At 43.5% G+C, this 25840-nt stretch overlaps 1 protein-coding gene across 15 annotated transcripts in view; it reads right to left on the reverse strand.

Annotated features, from left to right (window-relative positions):
• The window catches only part of Cpeb3 (cytoplasmic polyadenylation element binding protein 3), a 182076-nt gene that overhangs the window by 41058 nt on the left and 115178 nt on the right, over positions 1 to 25840 (reverse strand). For all 15 annotated transcript variants that reach the window (XM_017590350.3, XM_063265169.1, XM_063265176.1 and 12 more), the window contains one exon: positions 5758 to 5876. In XM_017590350.3, coding sequence (XP_017445839.1) covers positions 5758 to 5876 — 119 coding nt within the window. The remainder of the gene's footprint in view (positions 1 to 5757; positions 5877 to 25840) is intronic.

Raw genomic sequence — 25840 nt, forward strand, 5'->3', positions numbered from 1 at the left:
AAGAGCAGCCAGGCCTCTTAACTACTGAGCCATCTCTCCAGCTCCTGCGTGACTTTTTAAAAGCATATGAATTCCTTTCAAACTAATACCCATTAAGAGAAAGTAAGAGAAAATATGTCCTATGTATTTTCTATAATCACATTTAACCTTACTATAATCACATGTAATAAAAATCACTTAACCCTGTGGGACCAATAATCTAACAACCATGAAAACTAAGTCAACTCAAGACTGAAATCCAGGCTTTCTGACTCCACGTTAACTATATTGCAAACCTGTGAGGTTTCCTGTCCTCTAGGCCATTGGCTAGAGCCACAACTTCCTGGTGGGTTGAAAATGTATTTCTTCTAGTAAGCAACCACTTTCTTCTCTCCAAACTCAATTCTGCCTATCCTCTATACATTAGAAATGACCAGTAGTGGCTGAAGGTTCAGTCATAGAGGACTCGCCTAGAATGGCCATGGTCCTCCATGCATGTGCCAGCACCACCAGAAAGTAAAAAGAAATGGCTAATAGATTATTCCTTGATCTGCTGACAAAACACAGTTTCTCTCTCTCTGCCCCCTGCCCCTGATTTAGCAATGGAATTAGCTCTGTTATTTGGCTATTTTAAATTCCAGATTCACACCTCAAAACAATTTTGTACCCAAGCAAAACAATTTGATCTAATGTGTCTATGCACGTGTATTTACAGCTCCATGGTACTAAGAAGGGACTGTTGTTAATAGTATATATAGAGAAGCTCACACATACACATTTGGGTTGAGGGTCTGGACGAACAATGGCTCAGTGGTTAAGAGTATTTGCTGCACTGGCAGAGTTTGGCTGAGTCTGATTCCCAGAACCCACAGCAGACAGCCAGCAATTGCCTACAGCACCAGGATATATAATGTCCTCTTTTGACCTTAAGAGGGCACTACTTATGTGCATAAACCTACTCACAGATAGCATACATAGACATAGTTAAAAATAAAAACAAAATAAAATAAAATAAAGCACAATTAGGTTACTGAGTTTTTCCTGGGAGGAAGCCTATTGCTTGATAGAGTTTCCGATAACTAATTTCACAGGGGTCTATACAAGTGCCATGTCCAAAGCAGGGCTATAAAATGCAGGGTTAGAGAATATTGTATATTATTATACAATTGTTTTGCATATTGGAAGATGTTTCTACAGCCTGAATAAAATCAATGTTTCTCAGATATTTTGGGGATAAAGAACTTTTAATTAAAGGAAAAACTTAATATGAAATGCACAGGTGCAGTCAATGGTGAGACTTTCAAGATGGTTGTGGACTGGACATGTGTTCTTTAGACCACACTTAGGTAAACACTGAATGCAGTCCCTGAAGGAAGGAAAGCATTGGCTGTCTGGTTCACTGGCCTGTGTGGCACCCTGGCTACACAGAACTGCCACTTTGCCTTCATGGAGCAGGCACCGAACATCCAAAGACTCAAGCTCCGAGAAGCTCTGGATTCACTTGCAAGTTCACAGACTAAGTAAAACAGGAATTCCTTCTTTGGAGAAACTCTTGGAAGAAGGTGCCCAAATCACGATCAAGATTAAGAATCAAAAGAACAAATAAGGAAACGGAGGTAAGAACTGTTAGTGACTTTCTGGGTGGGAGGTGACAATATAGCCAAGGATTCTAAGATGGGTCTACACACCCAGATTTAACTGAGCCAAAGCCAAAGCTGGGGCGCAGCGGGCAGTGCAGGGAGAGTGGCCTGGTCTGAGTAGATATGCACGAGCAGAAGACGAACAGTCAATCCAATGCCCCACAACAGCTTTTACTTACTTTTCCCAGTTTCATTTTCTGGAAAGATTTTGCTTGTTCATTTGTTTGTTTTGATAGCTGCTTTAGTAGGTATAATTTGTTATAGACAGTAAAATAATCAGCGAGAAAGGTTTTGAAGTAAGGGTAGGAATTTGACCTTGTGACAGAAACAAAAAATATTTCGGTTTGATTAAAGTATGAGGGTACAGGGGAGGGAGACAGCTCAGTCATTAAAGGAGTTGCTGTACAGTAGAGAGGGCTGGGGCTCAGATCGCTAGAATCCAGGGTGGCATGTCGGTTTGCCTATAATCCCAGCCTCAAAAAGTGGATGGTGGAGCCCTGTGAAAGGGACCAGCAAGACCAGCCTTGTTGTTGGGCACCGGATCTGACTGAGACACTCTGCTTCAAAGATTAGGTTGGAGAGCAATGAAGAAAGATTTTCAATATTTATCTCATACCTCCTTATGTGCATATTTGCAAACAAACACACACATATCAAAACATTCTACATACATGCATGCACTCCACACATACACATGAAAGAAAAGGGAAGGTAAATAAACAGATATGAAGGTCAGAAAGAAAGCAAAAAAGGCCGGGGGGAAAAACTGAAGCTAGACTGGAGCGCTCTCAACTCTTAGACAAACACTCTGGACTGTTTCCATAACTGAGGAAGAATGACTGAAAGTGCTAGAAATTCCACTGACAGGCACATAAGTAGGCCAGGAGAGACCAGAATGGCATACTAGACAAAATTAGGAACTGAAACAGGGGCCAGCCATATAGACACTTAGCCGCCAACTCCGGATGACCTGAGTTTCATTCCCAGGACTGAGGACTGACACGGTGGGAGGAGAGAGCCAACGCCAGGGTTGTTCTCTGACCCTCACACGCATTCACACACATCAACTAAAACACAGTTTTAAAAAAAGAACTGAAGCAGTAGTAGCATCTAACTCCTGCTTCTCTGTCTCTATCATCCTTTCCACTGAATTTTGTTTTTCAATGTATAAGTGAGTGGCCATGTTACCTGAGCAATAATCCAAAAACCTAACCTACATAAGCACACATCAGCTTGGTAATACAGTTTAGAGTCTTCTCAAGGCGTTTCCTGCCTCACTCTATTCTAGAAGCGAGAATGACTATCAGGCAAGGTCGTGCATGTCTTTAGTCCCAGTACTTGGAAGGCAGAGGCAGACAGACCTTTTGACTTTGGTGTCAGGTTGATCTAAAATTCAATTCCAAGTCAGCCGGAGTTCCATGTGCCCAGTCTCAACAAAACAGAACAAGACTCATTACCATCTCCTTGCCTTCCTGCCCTCTGTCTTCCATCTATTCTGTGGGGCTCGTCCAGGACACCTGCTCTAGAGTTTGTTTAGAGAGAGACTGCTGTTCATGGCATCCCCCTGCCTCCCTGGAAGCACAGACATTACTGTCATCTGAGATGCCTGGGACTGAGGAACTGTGGAGCACCTCGTTCTGTAGGAAGGAAAGAGTTACAGATCTTGAACCCACAGCAGCTCCTGCTGTTGCCAATCTCTCCTTCCTTCCTATGGGACTAGAGTCAAAATAATCAGGCAACCAACACAGTTCTTTCTGATACAAAGCTACACAGACAATCCACATAGAAGGATTGAATGGAAGGAAATCACCGAATAAAACCACCTACTTAATAATATACCCTAAAGTCCATCAGTTTGGGATTTGATTGACTTAAAACAAGCATGATCCTGCACAAGATAGTTTAGAGCAGACTTTACTGTCGGACTCTGCGCTGGGAAAACAATGTAAATAATTTAATTCACTTAACCAGAAGAGGGGTTTGATTTGAGAAATAGGAGAAAGGGTAGGAAAATCTTCAAGGTAACTTTGGAATCTGATATATTTCCATCCATGTTTTTATTCTGATAGAGTGAGAAAGAATTCAACGTCACAGTCAGGGCACTAGCATCCTGGAGAGTAGAACATGAAAGCTAGTCAGCCTCAGACTCGGAGCAGGGGAGCCATAGATGGAAAAGCCTGCAGAATGAGTGCCTTTTTCCAAGGCCCTTCATGAGTCTGGAAGGCTAATTCCAGCTGTTGCTCTCTTTGGGACATCCATCGTATGAGCTGGTACAGATGAGCTGCTAGCGAGGGGTGTGTAACTGAAGCTGGGAGTGGTGGATGGAAAGCTAGCGCCCAGAAAGAAGCTGCAAAACTAGAGACAAAAGCTCTGGAATCTACCATGGGATGTATTCATTCAAAGTAGGGTTTTTCTTTCTGAGGTTTATCCCAACTATTAATGCTGGAAATCCTGGGTTGGTGGGATCAAATAAACACGTTTTTGATAGTCACTATCAGGATTTATCTGCAGCACAACTCCTCCTCTAGCTCAGATAAGGCAAACTGATCAGGTAGAAATGTGAAGTAACAATTGAAAGCTAGTTTCTTATAATCATTTCCAGTAGAGAGGATTATACTAATTATCTTCAAAGCCCTTAATATCTGGAGTAACACATAAACTTAGAGTGCAAATGCTAAGAAGCAATGGTGGTATCTTCATATCACATATGTTTGCAACGATCAGTTTGCTCCCCTCTCAAGATACATCTTGTCCAGGTGAAGGCCTGCCCTACCAGACATCTCCTCCCCTTCCCCTACAGAGCCAGTGACATGGAGCTCCTGAGCCCTGAGATCATCTCGTCTCATCTCTGTTCTCTAGTGTGGGCATAATTACGTCATCGTGTTCCTCTAACCCTTTGCCTTTTTACATATAAAATGTGTTTGCATCCTCACTGACAGTGAGTGGCCGCTCTCCCATTACCTTCCTAGTTCACTCTCACTGCCTTCTCACTGAATGCCAGGGGCACCTCTGCAGATTGACTGTTAAAGACAGGTCGTTGCTATATTTGGTAGGGAGTTTCTAATCTCACACAACTCTAAAGGCCTCAATTTTAGGTTTGATCGGTACTCAGCTGATGTATTACATGCCCTCCTCTCAGTACGCCTGCATGTCCTCCACACCATGCACGTGCCTTTTAAATAAAGCTCAAATTCCCTACCTTCCCCACTACTGTCTCCCTCCCTGCACAGCCACAGCATTCAATATGTTATCAAAATTTGGCAATGGACCCAGAACTTAACAATTACAATGATGCCTTCGTAATGTCTAAAATCCTTGTTTCTTTTTCTGTATTAACCTTTCTGCCATGACGAGGGAGGCCCAACACCTCTGATGAATGTGTGCAGTGGCTGCTCCAGGCCTTGGGCAGAGCCTTAGCCCCTTGTCCACTCATCCACATCACTACTTTACTGACTCCCACCCTGAGGACTGAGCCTTTACACACAAACTCATCCCGCCTCACCCTGCCAACTCCCCAGGGATCCTCCCACTGCCACGTCAATTACATTCCTTTCTTCTGCTTTGAACACCGTGTTGACCCTTCTCTACTCACTACAATAGCTCAGAAGTCACAGGCTCTTAGCCACAAACTCTGGACATGCACACATTTGTTTATAGTTTCAGCACCATGCTCTCTGCCCCGCCCTTCTCCTGCCCCGCTGAAACTGTCCATTTAGAGTGTGACCTACTGGCCCACCCATCAGGTAGCCGTGGATACAACCCAGCACAGAGCATACATTCACGGATGTTAAAAAGTAAACTCCTCCTGTCCTTGATCTGAAATAATGACAGAAAAGAGCTGCCAGAACCACTAAGAGTATTGTTTACCTCAACTCATAGTTTCTAAATAGCAGTTAGCTTACCAAGCGTTAAGTGGATGTCAAGAACTCATGTATTTGCCTGTGGTCTCAAAAGTGAAACATGAAATTTGAGTACTTTTTAGCTAACTTCTCATCACCAGCAAACAGTTCCAGCTCGACAGGGCAAGATCAACCCAGGTACTAGGCTCCTAATTACTGCACTTCCACGATAAGGAGAAGAACAGTCAGTCAACCGCACAGCACTGTGGGAAAGCAGCTGCTGGCTACAGATCACTTACCGGTTTATCCTTGATGGTGGGGCTGGACACACACAAGTACAGTTTCCCATCCTCCTCTAGGCAGGCGTCTATCAACGCTTGCACCGAGCTCTCCTCCTGGAACAGCAGGAAGGCGTAGCCTTGGGGAGAAAGAAACACAAAGGCAGGAAAGGTCAGTGCTTCACCCCAAAGCTGTAGTGAGACATCACCTGTAGCATGTATGGGGCTCGACCTGTACTCGCAGTGCTCAGGGGGCTGAGGCAGGATGGTTGCCATGTGTGCTAACCTGAGCTACATAAGGAGTTGCAGACTAGTCTGGACTATAGTTAAGAAGCCCATTGCTTCATGGTTAGTAAAGTCTTACTAATCCTGGATATGCAAGTGGGGCAAAGGGACCTGAGACCCTGTTTTGCCAGGCACTGTTCTTGGTGCATACAGACAATTATCTTGCTTAATTAAATCACGTGCTACTGGGATAGCTGGTTTCTTGTTTTTTTTTTTTTTTTTTAAAGATTTATTTATTTATTATATATAAGTACACTGTAGCTGTCTTCAGATACACCAGAAGAGGGCATCGGATCTCTTTACAGATGGTTGTGAGCCACCATGTGGTTGCTGGGAATTGAACTCATGACCTCTGAAAGAGCAGTCGGGTGCTCTTAACCGGAGCCATCTCTCCAGCCCGATAGCTGGTTTCTTTAACATCACTTCGTTTAATTTTCAGAACTACTCAAGGGAGCAAGTTCAGACACCTCTGTGGTCTCCCACAATAGGTCTCAACATTAAGGTAGACTCTGATTGGTGCAAACTACAAATAGTATCCAGGAAATAAGCATCATTTCCATCCGGCAAGCAACAGTCTTGATTTGTACGCAGCGAGGATAAGCTCTAAAAATATTGTGCTAAGTGAAAGGGGCCAGACGCAAAACAGCATGATCAGAAGAGGCCAATCAAGACAAAACACAGATTAATGGCTACCCATAACTAGAGGGGGCAGGGCTGTGGGTGGGGTGGTAGGAATCAATCCTGGTGACTGATGGTTGTACAAGCCTGTGAACATATGGAGAACTACTGAATAACACATATTAAAGTGATGAACTGTACACTATGTGAATTATACTTCCCCAAAGCTGCTTTTTAAACAGCCCAACAGGCTGCTGTGTATGTGCACAATACTGGTGCTGCTTCCCCAAGGAATATTCTGAGAGAATCTACAAATTCATTTTTTTCTCTTAAATCTTTTAAAGATATATTTTGTTATTATTCACTCTTTGTAAACTCCATATTGTACACAATGTGTTTTAATTGTATCCACTTCCCACTACATCTTCCAACTCCCTCAGGATCCTTCTCAACACCTCCCCACCGACTTATGTCTTTCTCTCCCTCTCTTTTCTTCTTTTCTCTGCTCCTTCTTCCTGCTTCCTTTTCCTCCTGCTCCTTCTCCTCTCGCTTCCCTTCTTCCTCATCCTCTTCTTTTTTAAACAACCTACCCTATCCTGTCCACATGTGTATGGGTGTGAGGCCATCTACTGACATATTGACAAACTACCAATGGCTATAATCCCAAAGAAAAACTCATTCCCCACCCCCAATGGCCATCAACCACTAATAGTGCCCCAGCTATTAGCGTGCTGGGATTCTGACTGGCTGAGTTGTAGGCAGGTAAACAAATTTATGGTGAGTTCATGAGTGCAATGACCATGTCAAACCCCAAAGGCAGCAGTCACAGCACTCTTCTCCATCCTCTGGCTTTTATATTCCTTCGGCCTTGTCTTCCTGGACAGATGTTCTCTGAGCCCTGGGGTGTGGCTGGGAGAGGATTTTGATATAGATGTGCTGTACCTTCACTTGGACCAGCAAACATCAGTACTGATTCAAGGATTTCCACGGGCACAGCCAGTGGTGGTGGGGTTGCTTTGTCTTTGTTTTTTTTTTTTTTTTTTTTTTTTGAGAGAGAGAGAGAGAGAGAGAGAGAGAGAGAGAGAGAGAGAGAGAGAAGAGAGAAAGATTTCCTTGTTGAGACAGGGTCCAGCTATACTCAGCTAGCCTAGAACTGGTTGTATAACCTTGACTAGCCTCAAACTTGATGTCTTCCCGTTTCAGCCTCAGAAGAGCTGGCCCAACAAGCATGGACTTTGACATCTTGCTGCAACATAGTTTTAAACTGACATGTAATAACTGTATAAACTGTGGTACCACATGATAAGCTGATGTATAAATACAATATAGTGACCCAATTACTTAGTGCCTCTCCTCTTAAACATTTTTATTGCATTGTGTGGGGAGATCCAAACACTTCTTTTTCAGGTCCTGTTTCTTTTTACAGGAGAATTATCTTCATGATCCTCATGTCTACTGATCATTGGAATGACAAAAAACTCTAGATTAGGAGCCCGGAGGCCAGGATCTGGGTGCAAGCCCTTTACTAACTTAACATTCACTAGCTGCGTGATAATGACTGCTAACAGTTAGTGAGCATTTATGGTACACCAGGCTCTGACGTAAAGCCTCGTGCTTGTGTGCTTATGTGCTTATGTGCGCATTCCACCCTCCTGGCCTACAAAGCAGGTCGTACATTTAATTCTTTTTCACAGTTCAGGGATTGTAGGGAATGATTAAGTGGCTAGTTTGAGGTCATAAGTGGTGGAAACATGAACTCTAACAGTAAACATTTGAATCTCCTCAGGTCTTGTTTTCTGTAAAATGAAGAATACATTTGTCCTTCTACCTTACAGTAATATTAGTATGTTGGATAATATATGTAAAAATGCTTTGTAAATGAAACTATCACACTATCACACAAGAGCTGACTTTCTGTTTCATGCACTTTATGTTTTATTTTTTATTATTCTTTAATCTTTTTTTTTTATTATTCTTTAATCTTTTTTTTTTTTTTGGTTCTTTTTTTTTTTTTTTTTTTTTTCGGAGCTGGGGACCGAACCCAGGGCCTTGCGCTTCCTAGGCAAGCGCTCTACCACTGAGCTAAATCCCCAACTCCTAATCTTTTTTAATAGTCCAGTCATTATCCCCCTCTCGGTCTGCCCTATGACTGTTCCTCATGGATGGGTAGAATTAACATAGTAAAAATGGCCATCCTACCAAAAGCAATCTACAGATTCAATGCAATGCCCATCAAAATTCTAACACAATTCCTCAAAGACATGGAAAGAGCAATTCTCAAATTCATCTGGAAAAAAAAAAAAACACAGAATAGCGAAAACAATCTTAACACTAAAAGAACTTCTGGGGGAACACCATTCCTGACCTGAAGCTCTATTACAGAGGAACAGTGATTAAAAAAAACTGCATGGTATTGGTACAGAGACAGACAGGTTGATCAAAGGAATAGAATTGAAGATCCAGAAATAAAACCACACACTTACGCACAATTGATCTTTGACAAAGAAGCCAAAAATATACAATGAAAAAAAGAAAGCATCTTCAATAAATGGTGCTGGTCTAACTGGCTGTGTAGAAAATGAAAATAGGCCCATATTTATCACCTTGTGCAAAGTCTAAGTGGATCAAGGACCTCAACATATAACCAGATACACTCAATCTAATAATAGAAGAGAAAGTGGGAAAGAGCCTCCAACTCACTGGCATTGGGGGTGGGAGAGTCCTAAACAGAACTCCAATGGCTCATCCTCTAAGATCAAGAATTGATAAATAGGCTCTTGCCTCCAGCCTAGCAAGATGCCCAAAGGAAAGAGGGCCAAGGGGAAGGTGGTGGCCTTAGCCCCCGCCGTGATCAAGAAACAGGAGGCCAAAAAGGTGGTCAATCCTTTGGTTGAGAAGAGGCCTAAGAACTTCAGCATTGGGCAGGACATTTAGCCCCAAAGAGATCTAACACTGCTACATCAGGCTGCAGCAGCAAAGAGCCATCCTCTATAAGCGGCTCAAGGTACCTCCTGCCATCAACCAGTTCACCCAGGTCCTGGACAGGCAAACAGCGACTCAGCTGCTTAAGCTTGCCCACAAGTACAGTCCAGAGACAAAGCAGGAGAAGAAGCAGAGGCTGCTGGCCCGCACTGAGAAGAAAGCTGCTGGCAACAGGGACATCCCAACTGAGAGACCACCTGCCCTCCAAGCAGGGGTCAATACAGTCACCACCTTGGTGGTGATTGCCCATGCTGTAGACCCCATTGAGCTGGTGGTTTTCCTGCCTGCCCTGTGTCGAAAGATGGGGGTGCCCTACTGGATCATCAAGGGAAAGGCCAGGCTGGGGCGCCTGGTCCACAGGAAGACGTGCACCACTGTTGCCTTCACACAGGTGAACTCGGAAGACAAGGGTGCTCTGGCTAAGCTGGTGGAAGCTATTAGGACCAATTATAATGACAGATATGATGAGATCCGCTGCCACTGGGGAGGCAACGTCCTGGGTCCTAAGTCTGTGGCTCGCATTGCCAAGCTGGAAAAGGCAAAGGCTAAAGAACTCACCACTAAGCTGGGTTAAATGTATACTTAAGTTTTCTGTACATAAATATAATTAACAAAATTTAAAAAAAGAATTGATAAATGGGACCTCATGAAACTGAAAGGCTTCTTTCTGTAAGGCAAAGAACATAGTCAAGAAGACAAATCTGAAATCTATAGATTGGAAAAAAAAAATCTGTACTAACCCCACATTTGGTAGAGGGCTAATATCCAAAATATATAAAGAACTCAAGAAGCTAACATCCAAGAAACCAAACAACCCAATAAAAAAGTGGGATCTACAGCTAAATAGAGAATTCATAACAGAAGAATCTTGAATGGCTGAGAAGCACTTAAAGAAATGTTCATCATATTTTTATGACTTTGTATTACACATGGGTATGTGTGTCCGCATGTGAGTAGTGCACACGAGTGCAGTGCCTGAGAAGGCCAGCGGTGCTGGATTCCCTGATGTGAGAGTTACAGGTGGTTGTGAGTCTCCTAATGTAGTCTGTGAATTGAACTTGGGTCTTCTGGAAGAACAATAAGTATATCATTGAACCTTAATTACTGAACCTCCACTCCAGCCCCAATTTCAATGTATGATGTGTGTAAAATTAAAGTTGAATTGTTGTATATGACTTCATAAAAGCTTAACTCATGTGAATGATATGTTTGCCTTTCTACCTTGCATTTACAAAGTATTTGGTGAATAAATGGAAATAATCTAGATATGGAAGTAAACCTTCATTAAAATTACTCAATAAGGCTGAATAGTACCAAACATTAAACTGGCTGGATATCTGCTTTCAATAGCCTTAGCCATGTCTACCAAGAGAGAACTGACAGATGTAGTTTTCTTTGCTAGTTTTAATATACACCCCTTAATAAAAGCCAATTATACCTATAAATAATGTTCCTGTGATCATAAGTTTGATGGCAGACTCTATTAGTTTGAAAGACATATAATGTTTTCTTTGTTTTGTTTTGGCCAAAACTCTCTCCTTTAGCTCTTGTACTCTGAGTCTGTAACAGACACACATTCATAAAAAGCCTCCAGTTTCAGAAATTCCTCAGCACAGAGTCAGTCTGAAGGAAGAGAGGTAGGCTCTGGAGGAACTTGTGACCACTGCTACTGTCATGACCCAGGGTTATGTACAGAATAGTTAAAATGAAATTCCTCACTTCCTACTGGTACCAAATATGTTAGAAGTGCTGCGTTGGAACATGGAAGGATTTTTAGATAACCATGAATTGGCAGTGTGATTTTCTTAAGGATCAGGAATAGGAAGGTATATGGGCACAATTCCATTTTATTTGGCTAAGTTTTTGAAGGGTAAATTTAATTAACAGGACTTTTTTCTTTTATTGCCTGAGAACATATTAAAAATTACCTCTAAAATATTCTTGGTTGGTTTTCAAATACAAAGCTTCCCGAGACCCTGAGATTCCACCTCACACCAGTCAGAATGACTAAGATAAAAAAAAACTCAGCCGACAGCAGATGCTGGGGAGGATGTAGAGAAAAAGAGGAACACTCCTCCATTGTTGGTGGGATTGCAAATTGGTACAACCATTCTGGAAATCAGTCTGGAGGTTCCTCAGAAAATTGGACATTGAACTGCCTGAGGACCCAGCTATACCTCCCTTGGGCATATACCGAAAAGATGCCCCAACATATAAAAAAGACACGTGCTCCACTATGTTCATAGCAGTCTTATTTATAATAGTCAGAAGCTGGAAAGAACCCAGATGTCCCTCAACAGAGGAATGGATACAGAAAATGTGGTACATCTACACAATGGAGTACAACTCAGCTATTAAAAACAATGACTTCATGAAATTCTTAGGCAAATGGATGGAACTAGAAAATATCATCCTGAGTGAGGCAACCCAATCACAAAGGAACACACATGGTATGCACTCACTGATAAGTGGATATTATCCAAAAGCTTGGATTACCCAAGATACAATTCATAGACCACATGAAGTTCAAGAAGAAGGACGACAAAAGTGCAGATGCTTCAGTCCTTCTTAGAAGGGGGAACAAAATATTCATAGGAGGGAATACAGAAACAAAGTTTGGAGCAGAGACTGCCCCACCCAGGGATGCAGCCCATATACATACAGCCACCAAACCCAGACAATATTGCTGATGCCAAGAAGTGCATGCAGACAGAAGCCTGATATAGCTGTCTACTGAGAGGCTCTGTCAGAGCATGACAAATACAGAGGCAGATGCCTGTAGCCAACCACTGAACTGAGAACAGGGTCCCCATTGGAGGAGTTAGAGAAAGGATTGAAGGAGCTGAAGGGGTTTGCAACCCCATAAGAACAACAATACCGAACAACCAGAACCACCATCCAAAGAGTACACATGGACAGACCCATGACTCCAGCTGCATATGTAGCAGAGGACGGCCTTGTGGAGCATCAATGGGAGGAGAGGTTCTTGGTACTGTGAAGGCTCAATGTCAGTATAGGGGCGGAGAGGCAGGAAAGGGTAGGTGGGGGAATACCCTCATAGAAGCAGGGGAAGGGGTCAAAGGATAGGGGTTTATGGATAGGAAACTGGAAAAGGGGATAACATTTGAAGTGCAAATAAAAAAATAAAAAAATAAAGCTTCCTGATATTATATTATAATTTTAAGTATTTAATCCCCTATATAAATAGTAATTGTTACCAAGCATACTACCATCAGTACCAGGCCTTGGATGTTAGGAACTTGGTTGAGAAGCACTACCCATTGACTCATCTCACCCCACAGGTTCCATGGGATAAACTTGGTGGTCATTATCTTGTCCATGGGTTCAAAGCTAGGGGCTGAATTTGGAGTTAAGACCTAAGCCGGATCTGTAGCTCTCACTGCTACCTATTAGCTATCAACACTGTTTCATGTCAAAAGGAGATAAAATTAATTTCAATAGCACTAAGAACATGCCTCTAACTTTTTTTTAACCTGAGAATGACTTTTAGATGATACTTGGCACCAAATAATGACAGGCAACACGTTCTTGAGTTCTACCATGTAGAAACTTTGACTGAGCCACACTGGATGCAACCCAAGCCAAGTTTCCTAGTGCTCCCTCCCTCTCTGCAGGCAGAACTGCTGCTTTAAGGCTAGTGGCCACTGCATACGTTACTAAGAACTCCTTCTGTTTGTTCATAGACAATGCCTTCAAGGAGATGTAAGGGACAACTATTTCGTCTCTTCCTCTAAGAATTGACTCAAATGGTGCTTGAGCGGAAGACCGAGGAAATAACATAAATTCGCTATGTCTCTAAGAAATATGAAGCTAGAAGATGCTATCTTTGGATATGTTCTGAGTCTGCACAAAGGCTAGATTTGCTGTTTGGAGAACAGAACTCCAGCTGTGTTGAGACTTCCTGTCCCAGGAGGACATCAGTAACACCCTCACAACAGACACTTCCTTCGACCCATTTTTGTAGTGGTTTTTGTGGCTTTCTGGCCAGATGTCACATACAAAGGCCATGAGGACATTCAACAGCTGATCCCTTTCCTGCCATTAGTAGGTCTGGACATGGCCATCTTCTGGGTCTCTTTCTTCAATTCAGGACCGCAGACTCCTTAGGGAGGCCACGTCTCTGTAGCTTTAGTCTCTGCAGGGGGTATGGACTACTCACTTTCAGCCTAGACTGCTTCTTTGGCCTGCCTCAGACTCTGGTTCTTGTACTGGGAGTATCAGACAGCCTACAAGAGCTGGTGGACCTCAGCAACTAACTGGCCATGGGTGCCAGGAAAACTTCCTGAATCCAAGCAATCATGTCATCTGACCCGCTGCCTTGGCCTGTACTTGCCTTTAAAACGTTTTTGGTGATTTACTTGTTTTAAGTAATAGCCACAAATGAGAAAAAATTTCCAGTATGTGGGGCTGTGTCGTGGTTTGTATTTATAAAATGGTGACCAATCAACATACAGGCTTCTGATCCAGTCAGAGCAGCCCCAGAAAGACATGCCCAAGTCTTGGATAGGCAGGGAACTCTCTCTCGCCTCACAAAACCCAAGCTCTCAACCACCAATACCCTTCCTAAAGAGATCTGAAGGGCACCTCCAGTCTGAGCTGCCTGGGTTCACTTTTGTTTTTTTTTTAAATGACACCAGCAGTCTATTTCAAACATTCTCTCTGACCTTGAATTTCAGGTCAGAGGATTTACCTGGTTTGCCTCAGGAGGTTTGTCTTTGGATTCATTTCAAGAGAACCAAAAATATCTAGGAGGTGCAAAGCATGACAGTGGGCACTGGCTCTACAGCGATGAGGGAAACCAGGATGTGTATCTTCTGTAATGAGGATGTAAACAATGACTGTTTTCATGGACGGTGTGGTCATATGTGTATGTACGGGAATGTCCTAAGAATACGAGTAAGAAGAGTGCAGCAGATCTGTCCAATCCAGAGAATTTACAGAGCAGAAGCCAGGTCTAGCTGGAAAGGACTATTTTTTTTTTCCAAGAAGCAAGGCCATTTCAAGTTCGGGAAAGAGAGCAGGCCGAGGCACAGACAGGCTGAGTTCAGGCTCATGTGTAAAGGGGCAAGTGAGTTCTGAGTTAGAACACGAGGTTGGAGTGAGTGAGTCACACCAGCAACCCCCTGCCTGCTGCCTAGAGCACGGAAGACCTACACTTGTTTATTTTCCTGTTGGACTAGAAAACCTTAGCTATGAAATGGCTTGAATTCTTATGCTTCCTAGCCACAGGAACTTACCCATTAGCATACACTGAGGTCATGGGGTAGGTAGAGAGCTCTCACCTACAGACAGTCTATTAGGGAATGGAGAGGCAGCTCAGTGGTTAAGAGCACTTGTTTCTCTTCCAGGCCAGGGTTCTGTTTCCAGCACTAGGGTGGCTCACAATCACCAGCAACTCCAGCTCCGAGGGATTCTATGACCCTCACAGGCACACACATGTGACATACACACACATACAAATTAAAAAAAATACATTAAAGTCCTTAAAAAAATAGGAGACTGCATTAAAAATCCAGAGAATCAGCTTTTTAAACATATTTTTGAAAATTGACCTTCACAGAGAGAAGACAGATTATTTTCAGTAAGCAAGAGATGACAGAGATATCAGAAGCACACTCTGAGGACAGAGGCACAGGCGAAAACAAGGAGAGGACTCTATCAAGAAGACACAGCCCTGCTCCAGTGCAGATGTGGCCCTGCAAACGCACTTGCTCACCTCCTGGGTTCCTAAACAGGCCCCTTGGAGTCAGAGTATATTTGCTACCTGGAACTGAAATACACATTGGTTCCAGGGCATTTTCTGCCTCTTATTACACCAATGACTGTTTCTTATGGGCTGGCTGTGGGTGAGTAGGGATGAGAGCAGTTGGGAATGAACAAGAAAGCAAGGTGACTGAGAAGCACCCCCGAAATGGAGATTGGCAGAGCACTTTCTGCAGTTTGGGGCAGTGACTGGGAGAGTTAGGCATTAAAGCAGTTTATGTAACTACACATTCTCTTCATAAAGAGGGCCTTGTGAAGTCTGCCAGTCTGTCCTTCAAGTCACTGTCAGTTCTAATAAGCACCTGGCCAACGAAAACTGAGACCAGACTGGGAGTTTACAAGGAACTGACCAAACCAGTTGGGTGATCTTATTACTACGTATTACATTCTTGGGGAGGGCATACAATTTAACACCGACAAGACTTGTGCTGGTGCTTGTGTGCTGTCTTATCTAATCTGAAAAACCCAACGAGAGGCACTGCCTCAGATGAGTGCATCGGGTGCCGGAATTAAATCACTCGATGCCGAATGTCAAATAGTAACTGTAGCACCTCTTCCCGAGACCCGATGCCTGATATCTGTCACATAGCTGCTGCTTTTCCTTCACCCCCAGACAACTGCCAGCTGGGCTTTCTGCAGACACATCCCTCAGTCAGGTCCTCAGGTCTAAGCTCTGACACTAAATTCTTTGCTCCTCCAACTTGAATGTGCTCAGGTTAGTTCTTGACTTGGCTGACAATACATTTTCTCTCTATAACAGTTCCCCTCAAGAGTATGGGCACCCATTCTATTTAGAAGACAACCCAGGTTCACTGTTAGCATTCAATAATTTTTACTGTTCCTCATAGCTGTTTCCCCTCCTCCTCCTCTTCTCCCCACCCCGGTGTGGGTGAATGGGTGTAAGTGTGCATGCCTCTGTGTGTGTGTGTGTGTGTGTGTGTGTGTGTGTGTGTGTGTGCATTTGTGCAAGCCACAGGTCAACTTTGGGTGGCCTCTTTCTGGCCTGAAGCATGATGGTTGGGCTAAACGGGTTGCCTACCAAGCCCTAGAGACTCTTGTCTCCTCGCCTCTCGTTCTGGGATAAGAGGCACATGCCACCACACCTGGCCTTTTACATGGTGGTTTCTGTGGACAGGTATCGGGTCCTCATGCTTGCATGACAAACACTTTAGTGACTGAGCCACTCCCCCAGCCCCGGGTTCCCATTTCCAATCGTTTTACTTAATATACTCTTTCTTGGTCATACTTTCAGCCTTGATCCTACCAAAGCCCTGTCAGTAAGTCCAGACCGAAACTGAAACATCCTCTCTCCTTCACCTGCCAAATTTGCATTTCATTTCAGTTTCTGAAAGGCGCTGTCTTCCAAACTGAGTGCCCACGAGGAGTGCTTACAGCTTCTCTGGATTAAGCACCTGCCCTTTCCTAGCCCCTCTGCCCCAGCACAGCATGTACCAACACGACCTCGTACACTGTCTCTATTTCTGTGGTTGCTCAAGCTCTGTCCTGTGGCTTGCATGCCCCAAACGCTCTTCTCCTTCCTGTACAGCTCCCCAGCGTAAGTGGTTCACAAACACCAAGTTCACAGTTTGACTTTAGTACAGTGCTGAGAAGACAGGTGTTTAATAAGACAGCCTGAGTGGCAATGAACTACGCTCCGTCTGTCTAAGCAGGACAAGGTAAAAAAACAAACAAACAAACAAACAAACAAACACCCACCCCATTACAGTACAGTGCAGTTTCCATGTTTTCACAAGAAAGCTGCTCCCTGGAATGAAAACTGCAAGTATATAAAATATTAAAGTATTTTCATAATTCACCAGTGTTATAGTACTGTCAGCCAAGACCTACATTTCTGAAAGGAAAATAAAGAATATTACTCAAAGTATTTATTATAGAGTGTGAAAGATTAAATACAGGCTAAATTCACTAGGCTTCCTGACTGATCAGCTTACATAACCCAGAAGGTGGAAAAACTTGGAATCTGAGACTAGAACAACACTGACTTATTTCCATTCAAATTATCTACAAGGGGAAAAAAATGACATTTGCAAACCTGTCTTTCCAAAGTCAGATTTTAGAGCAACTGAAGGAAATGAAATAGGTGCTACAGTCCAGCCCGTTATAGCTACTCAATGACCTATGTCTGTCCCTTTCTTGTCCCTCAAACAGTATCACCTTAGCTGGCTAGGTCTAAGTGGATCTGAATCCACGTGGCCTGCCGTATGCCAGGCTCACAAATCATGCTGGTATTACATAAACCATCACAACTGCATGGCTTAGTCACAAGGTCAGCAGGCAAGCCAGCCTGCGTAGCATAGAAAACTCCAGGAGTGCACTCAAACAGCTGCTCAGAAGCGTATGCTTTTGGTGCTCGAGAGATGGCTCTGTACTAAAGAGCACTGGCTGACGTTTCCAGAGGACCTAGGTTTGATTCTAAGTACCCACATGGCAGCTGTCAACTGTCTGGCCTCTTGGGGCACCAGGACATACATAATACATGGACATAAAAACACAGAAATGCATACAGGCGAAATAACCACACACATAAAAAAGAATAAAAATACTTAAAAAAATGTGCATGCTTTCCTGAGAGCGGAAGGGAGTCTTCACACCTGAGTATTATAACACTCTGCTGTATTATACTGAGTGCCCATGTCGGCTTCTATGCTATGCACTGGATCCGTGCCCCAGACTGACAAAGCCCGAGTAAGCTGTGGGTTATGGCCGCCTCCATTGCTGGCATCTCAGATTCTGGAGGGTTTCAGAGGCACAGCCATCTTCTGCCCAATGTCTGAGGTTGGTGGTTGCCCTTGTGCTTGCCCAGAAGCCTCTGCCAACAATGGCGTGGCGCAGCTGCTCTCTATGGCTAGATTGTGTGTGTGGTCCACAGGTTCCATCACCCCAGGAGGTTAGATTACAGCAGTACTAGGAGCAGCTGCTTGGTGCAGAAAGGAGAGGAAGTCCAGGGTGGGGAGACATTTTTATAGCTTCAGAGGCAGCAACTTTGAAGAAGAGACATTCTCCAGGAGACACTAAGAGAGGTTATATTAAATACCTACCACTACATTTGTTGGGCCAAGTTATCTTCCTAGATGCTCAAGGAAGTACGACCAAGCTTTTCCTTTATTAAGCAGTCAAGAAATCCAGGACTCTACCTTGGGGATAACTTGTGTTATAGCCAAGTCTTAGAACACAAACTGGACTAAACAGGTTTCCTCTCTGGAGCTCAGCTAGAAACATGAGAACACTTGAGCTGACTCGCAGCAGAAGACTGCAGTGGGAATCAGCTCCCAGTGTTCACATCTGAGCTGCCCGACCCCTACTATGGCGTCCACGCCACCTGCTCACATCAAAGCCCCTCTTCCTATCTCTAGTCACAGCCCCGCCCTGAGCTGAGCTAGCACCTCAGTGTCTGTGACCCGTCCATCCAAAGGACCCAACGCTAAGGAGTCCATCCAGAACATACATGGTGAGGCAGCACCAAGGAGGCAGAATCCTCTAGGTAAGCTGTGGACAGAAGACAAACTCACACAACCCAGACCTACTCCCAGCTTAAGGCAGCTCTTCCAAAGACTCCGGCTTAGGTGAGAACAACAGAGGAAAGGGTTCTAAAGCCCAAGCAAGCCTTCCCTTCTAAGCAGAATGAATTAAAAATCCACTTCCTCTATTTACTGGGTAAAATCATACCAACTATCGATGTTCCAGGTTCAAGTCATCTGGTAAAAACTTTTCACACTAGTGAGAAGACATTTCTCTTCTTTCTGTTTCATCCTTAAATGTAGACTAAAATGGTCTTTAAGGAACTTCCCAGTTCTAGAATGTGGTGGACTTCTACTCTCTGAGCAATGAAATTGTTCATCCGTCACAAAGCTGCAGCTCATTTATTTAAAAATATCTGAGGCCAGCGTGCCAGGGCTGGGCGGTGCTCGGTACAGGGTGGTGAACGAAACAGAAGAGTCACCCAGCTCTTCCCTTCCAGATTGGAAAACAGAGGACAGATAACGTCAAGAAAAGCAAACTGAGGTACGGCAGAAATATGAGGGAAGCAGAGGGTAGAGGGGCAGCTACTTTGGATACAGAAGTTAGACAGATTGTTGTTGTCTAGGTGACATCTAAGCAGAGGCCTGGAGGAAGAAAGGGAGCATCCTATTCAGAAACCTGGGTGAAGAGTTTCAGACAAAAAGAAGAACCATTGCTCTAAGAGTTTTCTTCCGTCCTGTTCAAATGACAGCAGGGCTGGGCACCGTGGTGTAGATCTACAACATAAGCACTCAAAGGCACGAGAACTTCAAGGTCACCCTACGCTCCCCTATGAGACTCTGCTAAGATAGGCAGTGATGGTGGGAAGCAACCAAGACTCAGCCAATCAGGGCAGTGATGGTGGGAAGGCAACCAAGACTCAGCCAATCAGGTTGGATCGAAGAAAGATGGAACCATTTCAGTCCCATGATTCATACCAATGTGGCCCTGGCTTCTGCCGAGGTCCATTATTTGCTGAACAAAGAAACAAAAAGGTGAGTTCACAGCTGCAATGTGCCATTTGTCTGACTTGGAACTAAAGAGAAAACTTGGTGCAGATGTCCACATTAGCATAAACTTCACAAAGAGATTGCTTTGGGAAACCATGTGACATCAAATCCGGAGTCGTTAAGATTTTCATCCTAGTTAAGAGGTTCTAATTTAGCCTAAAGGAAACAACTTGAAAGAAAAGGACTCAGACAAGAACACATGAACATAGGTATTATTACTAATGGGCTAAATTGCCAGCAAGCAAATAAATTAGGGTATGGAATCCATGAAGCAGTCAACGAAAGTCATTAGATGCTTGTGGGGAGATGAGATTAAAGTGTGAGCACAGACTGCTCTCGGCAGTCTCGGCAGCTCTGGTCCCTTCCCTGCGTACAGACAGATAGGTGTGCGGGACTAAAGCCTACAAGGAAACAAAGTCTGCTGAGGACGCACCATCATTCTTGCTGCTCATAAAGTAACACTCGCTCAACGAAGTTTTGTTCTGGTTCTATTGCTCTGTCCACTTATTGGGTATTTATTTATAATGCCAGGTATCTGACACGAAGGCCATATTCATCTTTATTTCACGATCTGAGTAACTATTGCTATAAACTTTACTAATCTGTTCTTCATTTTCCTCTCCCTTCTCAAAAAAGATGACTCGAGACACAATGCTCCCAATGGTCTGACTGTAAACCAAGTACTCATTAGGAATCTCTTCTCAGATTAGATATGAGGACAGATCAAACTCTACATCATATCACCAACACACCAACCTGATTCTCCCTCTGATCAACAATGCCAATCAGCATACCATTTAGTGGAAGGAATTTCAACACACCCTGCCATTGAACCTACTGCCTCCATGACCATCACCACCATTGCCATCACACAACCAGTGATCCTTCCCCATTCCTGTCATATCTCACTGCTGCTGTCCTAGGTCTTCATACCTTAACCCAGAAAACCACTCCTCCGCTCAGACAAACAATCCTTCAGTGATATCTTGGTACTATGCAAAATATCCCATCTGCAGGAAGGCATGTGTGTGGTTTGAATATGCTTGGCTCAAGGTAAATGGCACTGTTAGAAGGTGTGTTCTTGTTAGAATAGGTGTGGCCTTGATGGAGGAAGTGTCTGTGTCGGTGGGCTTCGAGGGCTCTTACTGCACAGGCTCTGCCCAGTGTGGAAAAGACACCCTCCTCCTGGCTGTCTGTGGAGACAGTCTCTCCTGTTGGAAGAAGTGTGTCACTATGGAGGTGGTCTTTGAGGGCCTATGCTCATTCTCCGCCCAATGTGGAAGATAGTCCCCTTGTGGCTGCCTAAAAAGATAATCCTCTCATGACTGCCTTCAGATCAAGATGTAGAACCCTCAGCTCCTCCAGCACCATGTCTGCCTGCAGGCTGCCATGCTTCCTACCACAATGATGATGAACCTCTGGCCCTATAAGCCAGCCCCAGTTAAATGTCGTCCTTTATAAAAGTTATCTTGGTGATGGTGTCCCTTCACAGCAATGAAAGTTAACTAAGACAGCATAACCATTATCCTCATTTTGGATGAAATTTAGGAAGATTAATAATTTTCCATCAAGGTATGGAACAGGAATTCTCTCAGGTGGTCTATAGTTCGTATTTGTGAACACAAGTTACTCAGCTTATATAAGATCAAGGCTCTGACTTCACTCAGCCTTAAAGACTATCTTGAACATGTCCATCTCTGTGACATTCTTATTTTTTTTAAAAGACTAATTTGTTTTATGTATGTGAGTACACTGTCGCTGTCTTCAGACACACCAGAAGAGGGCACTGGATCCCATTACAGATCCACCATGTGGTTGCTGGGCACTGAACTGAGGACCTCTGCAAGAGCAGTCGGTGTCTTCTCTCCAGCTCGATATTCTTATTTCTAAATGAGACTAACACAACTCAGTTATGAACTAGAGACTGACAACTATGGACTCACAGCTAGGTACACTGGCACAAGCCTGTAATCCAAGTACCTAAAGAGTTCAAGGTCAACCTCGGGCACATACAAAGCTCAAGGCCAGAATGGGCTACATGAGACTTTGTCTCAAACACTCCCCTCCCCCAACAGGGGGGAGATGCGGGAGATGTGGCTCTCTGGTAGAGTCTTTTCTAGCACTCGTGAAGTCCCAGATGGCATCATCAGCATGGCATTAGTAATGCCCAGCACGTGGGAGGCATAGCAAGGAGAACCAGAAGTTCAAGGTCGGCTACACAGCACACTTTAAGTCCATGCTAGCACCATGAGATCCTGTCTGGTGGGGGGAAGAAGGAAAGCCTTTGACTTTAAAGGGCAGGCTGTTTTAGCTCAAATCCCAGTTCTAACTATGGCCTTTGACAAATTACTCTCGTCTGAACTTATTTCTGCTTCTATAAGATGGGAATAATATGGTGGCATGGTGGTTTGAATGAAAATGCCCCCCACAAGCTCATATGATTGAATTCTTGGTACCCATTTAATGGAACTGTTTGGAAAGGATTAAAAGGTTTGGCCCTGTTAAAGTAGGTGTGGCCTTGAGGCTTTGAGGTTTTAGAAACCCACCTCAGGCCCAGTCTCTCTCTGCCTGTCGCTTGCAGATCAGATATAAGCTCTCAGCTACTATTCCAGTGCCACACCTGCCGTCCTACCTCCATGCTCCCTGCCATGATGGTCATGGACTAACCCTTTGAAAGTGTAAGCTAGCCCACAATTAAATGCTTTCTTCTATAAGTTGCCTTGGCCACGGTATCTCCTCACAGCAATAGAACAGTAAATAAGTAGGTGCCTACCTTGAAAAATTGGGATGATTAAATCAGATTAAGAATAAAAAATACTGCCTTATTGCCTGGCTCACCATAAACAGCCAACCTAAATGAAAATAAAACTGATCACACTGTGCCCTGGCATTTTCTGTCTTTTCTTTTTACACATCCCACAGCAATCTCTTCTGAATGTCAAGAATAATTTTGCTCCCTTGATATGGATTACAGATTGGTTCATAGTTTAAAAGAAATATTATCATTTATAATATCATGTTATAATCACAGAATTTACTCCTTTGAATCCCCATTACAGCACCATGAAATAGGTACTATTTTATTCTTTCTTTGTTGGTGATACAACTAAGACACAGAAAGGTTATATAACCAACCTAGGGCCATACAATAAAGGAAAGCCCCATAAATCTAGTGCCAGGATTCATACTTTTTTACTATTCAAAGTTTCATATTTGTATCTTTGAGTACCTTTGAGAAAGTGCAGCCATTTAAAATCAGGAATGGTGTCTTCTCTAGACCTAACACAGACTCCTCCAGAGACTCCGGACACAAATATCTATGCCCTATGTTTCGTTTGCACCAGGGTCTGTCCCTTACCACTCTCTCCTTCCCTCCCACCCTCCCTCTGCCCTCCCCTCTTTCTGCTGTAATACAGGGTGGTTGTGGTACAGGCCTCCCACACTAGGCAAGGGCCATGTGCCTCAGTTTCACCCCAGCCCTTTTCATCTACTTTATTTTGAGACAGAATCAAACCTGAATTTGCAATCCTCTTCCTACAGGCTCCCCAGTATCTATGACTTCAGACCTGTGTCACCAAGCTTGGCTCAACAGGGAGCTCCAGGCCAGCCACGGCTGCGTACTGCCTGTCTCCTAACCCAAACCCACCAACCAAAACCACAAAGAAAAGTGTTGGTAATTTTACTGGCACTGTTAAAAAAAAAAAAAAGCCAACCCATTAAATATCACTGAAAAGTAAGTGATAAATGGGTGGAGCAGTTTCAAAGAGTTCAAAGTACTTAAAAGAAAAAACAAAGTGGGCTTCTGATGGAGTGCTTGCCAGAATCCATGGAACCCTGCCTGGGCTTGACCCCAGACTAAGTTCAGTGACTCATGTCTATAGTTGAGGTCATCCTCAGCTACAGAGTAAGTACAAGTCCAGCCTGGGCTACTTCAGACTATCTAAAAGTCATTCATATATAAGAAGTTTTCACAAAAAAAACCCCAAATACCTAAAAGGTATCAGGAAAATTATTTGTCTAACAAAATAAGAAAATTAATGTGACAGAAAAGAAGGTTAAAAATAACCCCAAAAGTGTTTTTAGCCATAAAATTGGCAACAACTGAAAAGGAGTAACTTCCCTAGACTCTCAGCAAGACTGAGGTTTATAAACCAAGTACTAAGAATGGGAACAGGAATTTACCCTCGGAGGTAAAGACAGAACTGTAAGTCACTGCCATTGCCCAGGCCCTGCACAGAAGGCCCTGGTTACATCCTCAGCACCTTTCCCCTTGCAAGGAAAACTCAGAAAGGAAAAAAAAGGATAAAACATAATACTAACTGAAGCATAATTTATGAGCGAAAATAGCTCTAACATCCACGGACTTGAATAAACTATACTCATTAATGGCAATGTTAAATCTGCCACAGAAAGATGCTCACACTGTTAGGAAAATACATAATAAAGCAGCGCACACTTATGCAATGCACATATGTAAAACTTCATACAAATCTACATATTATAAGGAGGACATTTAGTAAAATGAGTATTTCTCACAGATGCACACTTAGGATGATTATTTGAATGTGACCATATAGATATAATTAATTTCCTTTCTATTTTTCCAGTGATCATTTGACAACTTTATACAAGAATGGTTTTCATAATCTTGGTATGGCTGCTTTTGTAACTATCACTCTGGGACACACCTTTCATGTGTGTCATTTTATAAAGTGTGTATCATGTTCCACAGTGTGATAAACACATCGCTCACTGATAAAATGCTGGCTCACAGTGTGTCCCACCACACCTGACCTAAAAACATCTTTAGTATACAACTTTACATAGCATAGCTCATGTGTCACAAGGCAGGGAACACATTCTTCCACTGAAATAATCAGTATAATGATTTTCATCTCTTCTGACGAAATAAGCTTAATTTCAAAATGTAAAATGTTCTGAGCCAGATATTGCAGTGTGCCTGTAACTGTAGCATTTGAGAGGCTGAGGTAAAAGCTCGCTGAGTATTCCACCAGCCTGGAATACAAAGTGAAGAAGGCCCGTCCTAAAAAATTAACAGAAGATTAAAAGCAACGAGTAACCCTGGAGTGGCTAACTTCTTTTCGTGGGTTATAGATGGCTAAGTGAGCAAACAAACTAATGAACTGGGCATAGCGGGAAGCCAGTGGTTTCCCTAGCATAAGCTCAAGTTTGAATCCTGCACAGGGCACAAGATAAGGATGCTGAATTCCTCTTTTTAAGACGAGGAATGTTACACAGAAAATGTATCACAAGTCATTTTCCAAAATGAATGGCACCCCTGAAACACAGGCTGCAGAACATAACAGGACAGAGAAACCTGTTCTCTTTAATCCTGAGTACTCTATGATAGATCTCTCAGAACACAACCAAACCAAGCACCAGCACGGACGGTCCCTGGATTCTGCAGCAACGACAAACTCTGAGCAAGAAGACGATATATTTGTCAGAACGTAGCGGAGAACCTCTCTCGAGTCAAGAGAAGCAGGATGCTGTGAAGGCTCTTTTGCTGGGGAGTTCTCTACCTCCCAATAGGCCGAGCCACTTAGCATTCAGCTGCAGATGCTGGGCAGACTGCACAAAATCATTCTTTAGCCACTAGCTTCCTCAAGCCCAGGATTGTGAGATGTATTTGAAAATAAAAAATAGAAAAGCACACAGCTATCGGGATACACATGAAACTAACCTTTACATCTTACCATTGCTGGCATCCCTCAAGCCTAGGAAACTGTAAACTTAGCAAAAATCTCTTCTCTAACAAATTCAAAGTGAAAACCTCACTGTTAACAAAATCAAGGTCACTCCTGGGGAAGTGTCTCCAAGTGAAACTCATACATGACAACAATCATTGTAATTTTACTTAGGGCAACAGGGCCAATGGCTGTGTC

Source organism: Rattus norvegicus, chromosome 1, assembly GCF_036323735.1.
Source record: "Rattus norvegicus strain BN/NHsdMcwi chromosome 1, GRCr8, whole genome shotgun sequence".
Lineage (NCBI taxonomy): Eukaryota > Metazoa > Chordata > Mammalia > Rodentia > Muridae > Rattus > Rattus norvegicus.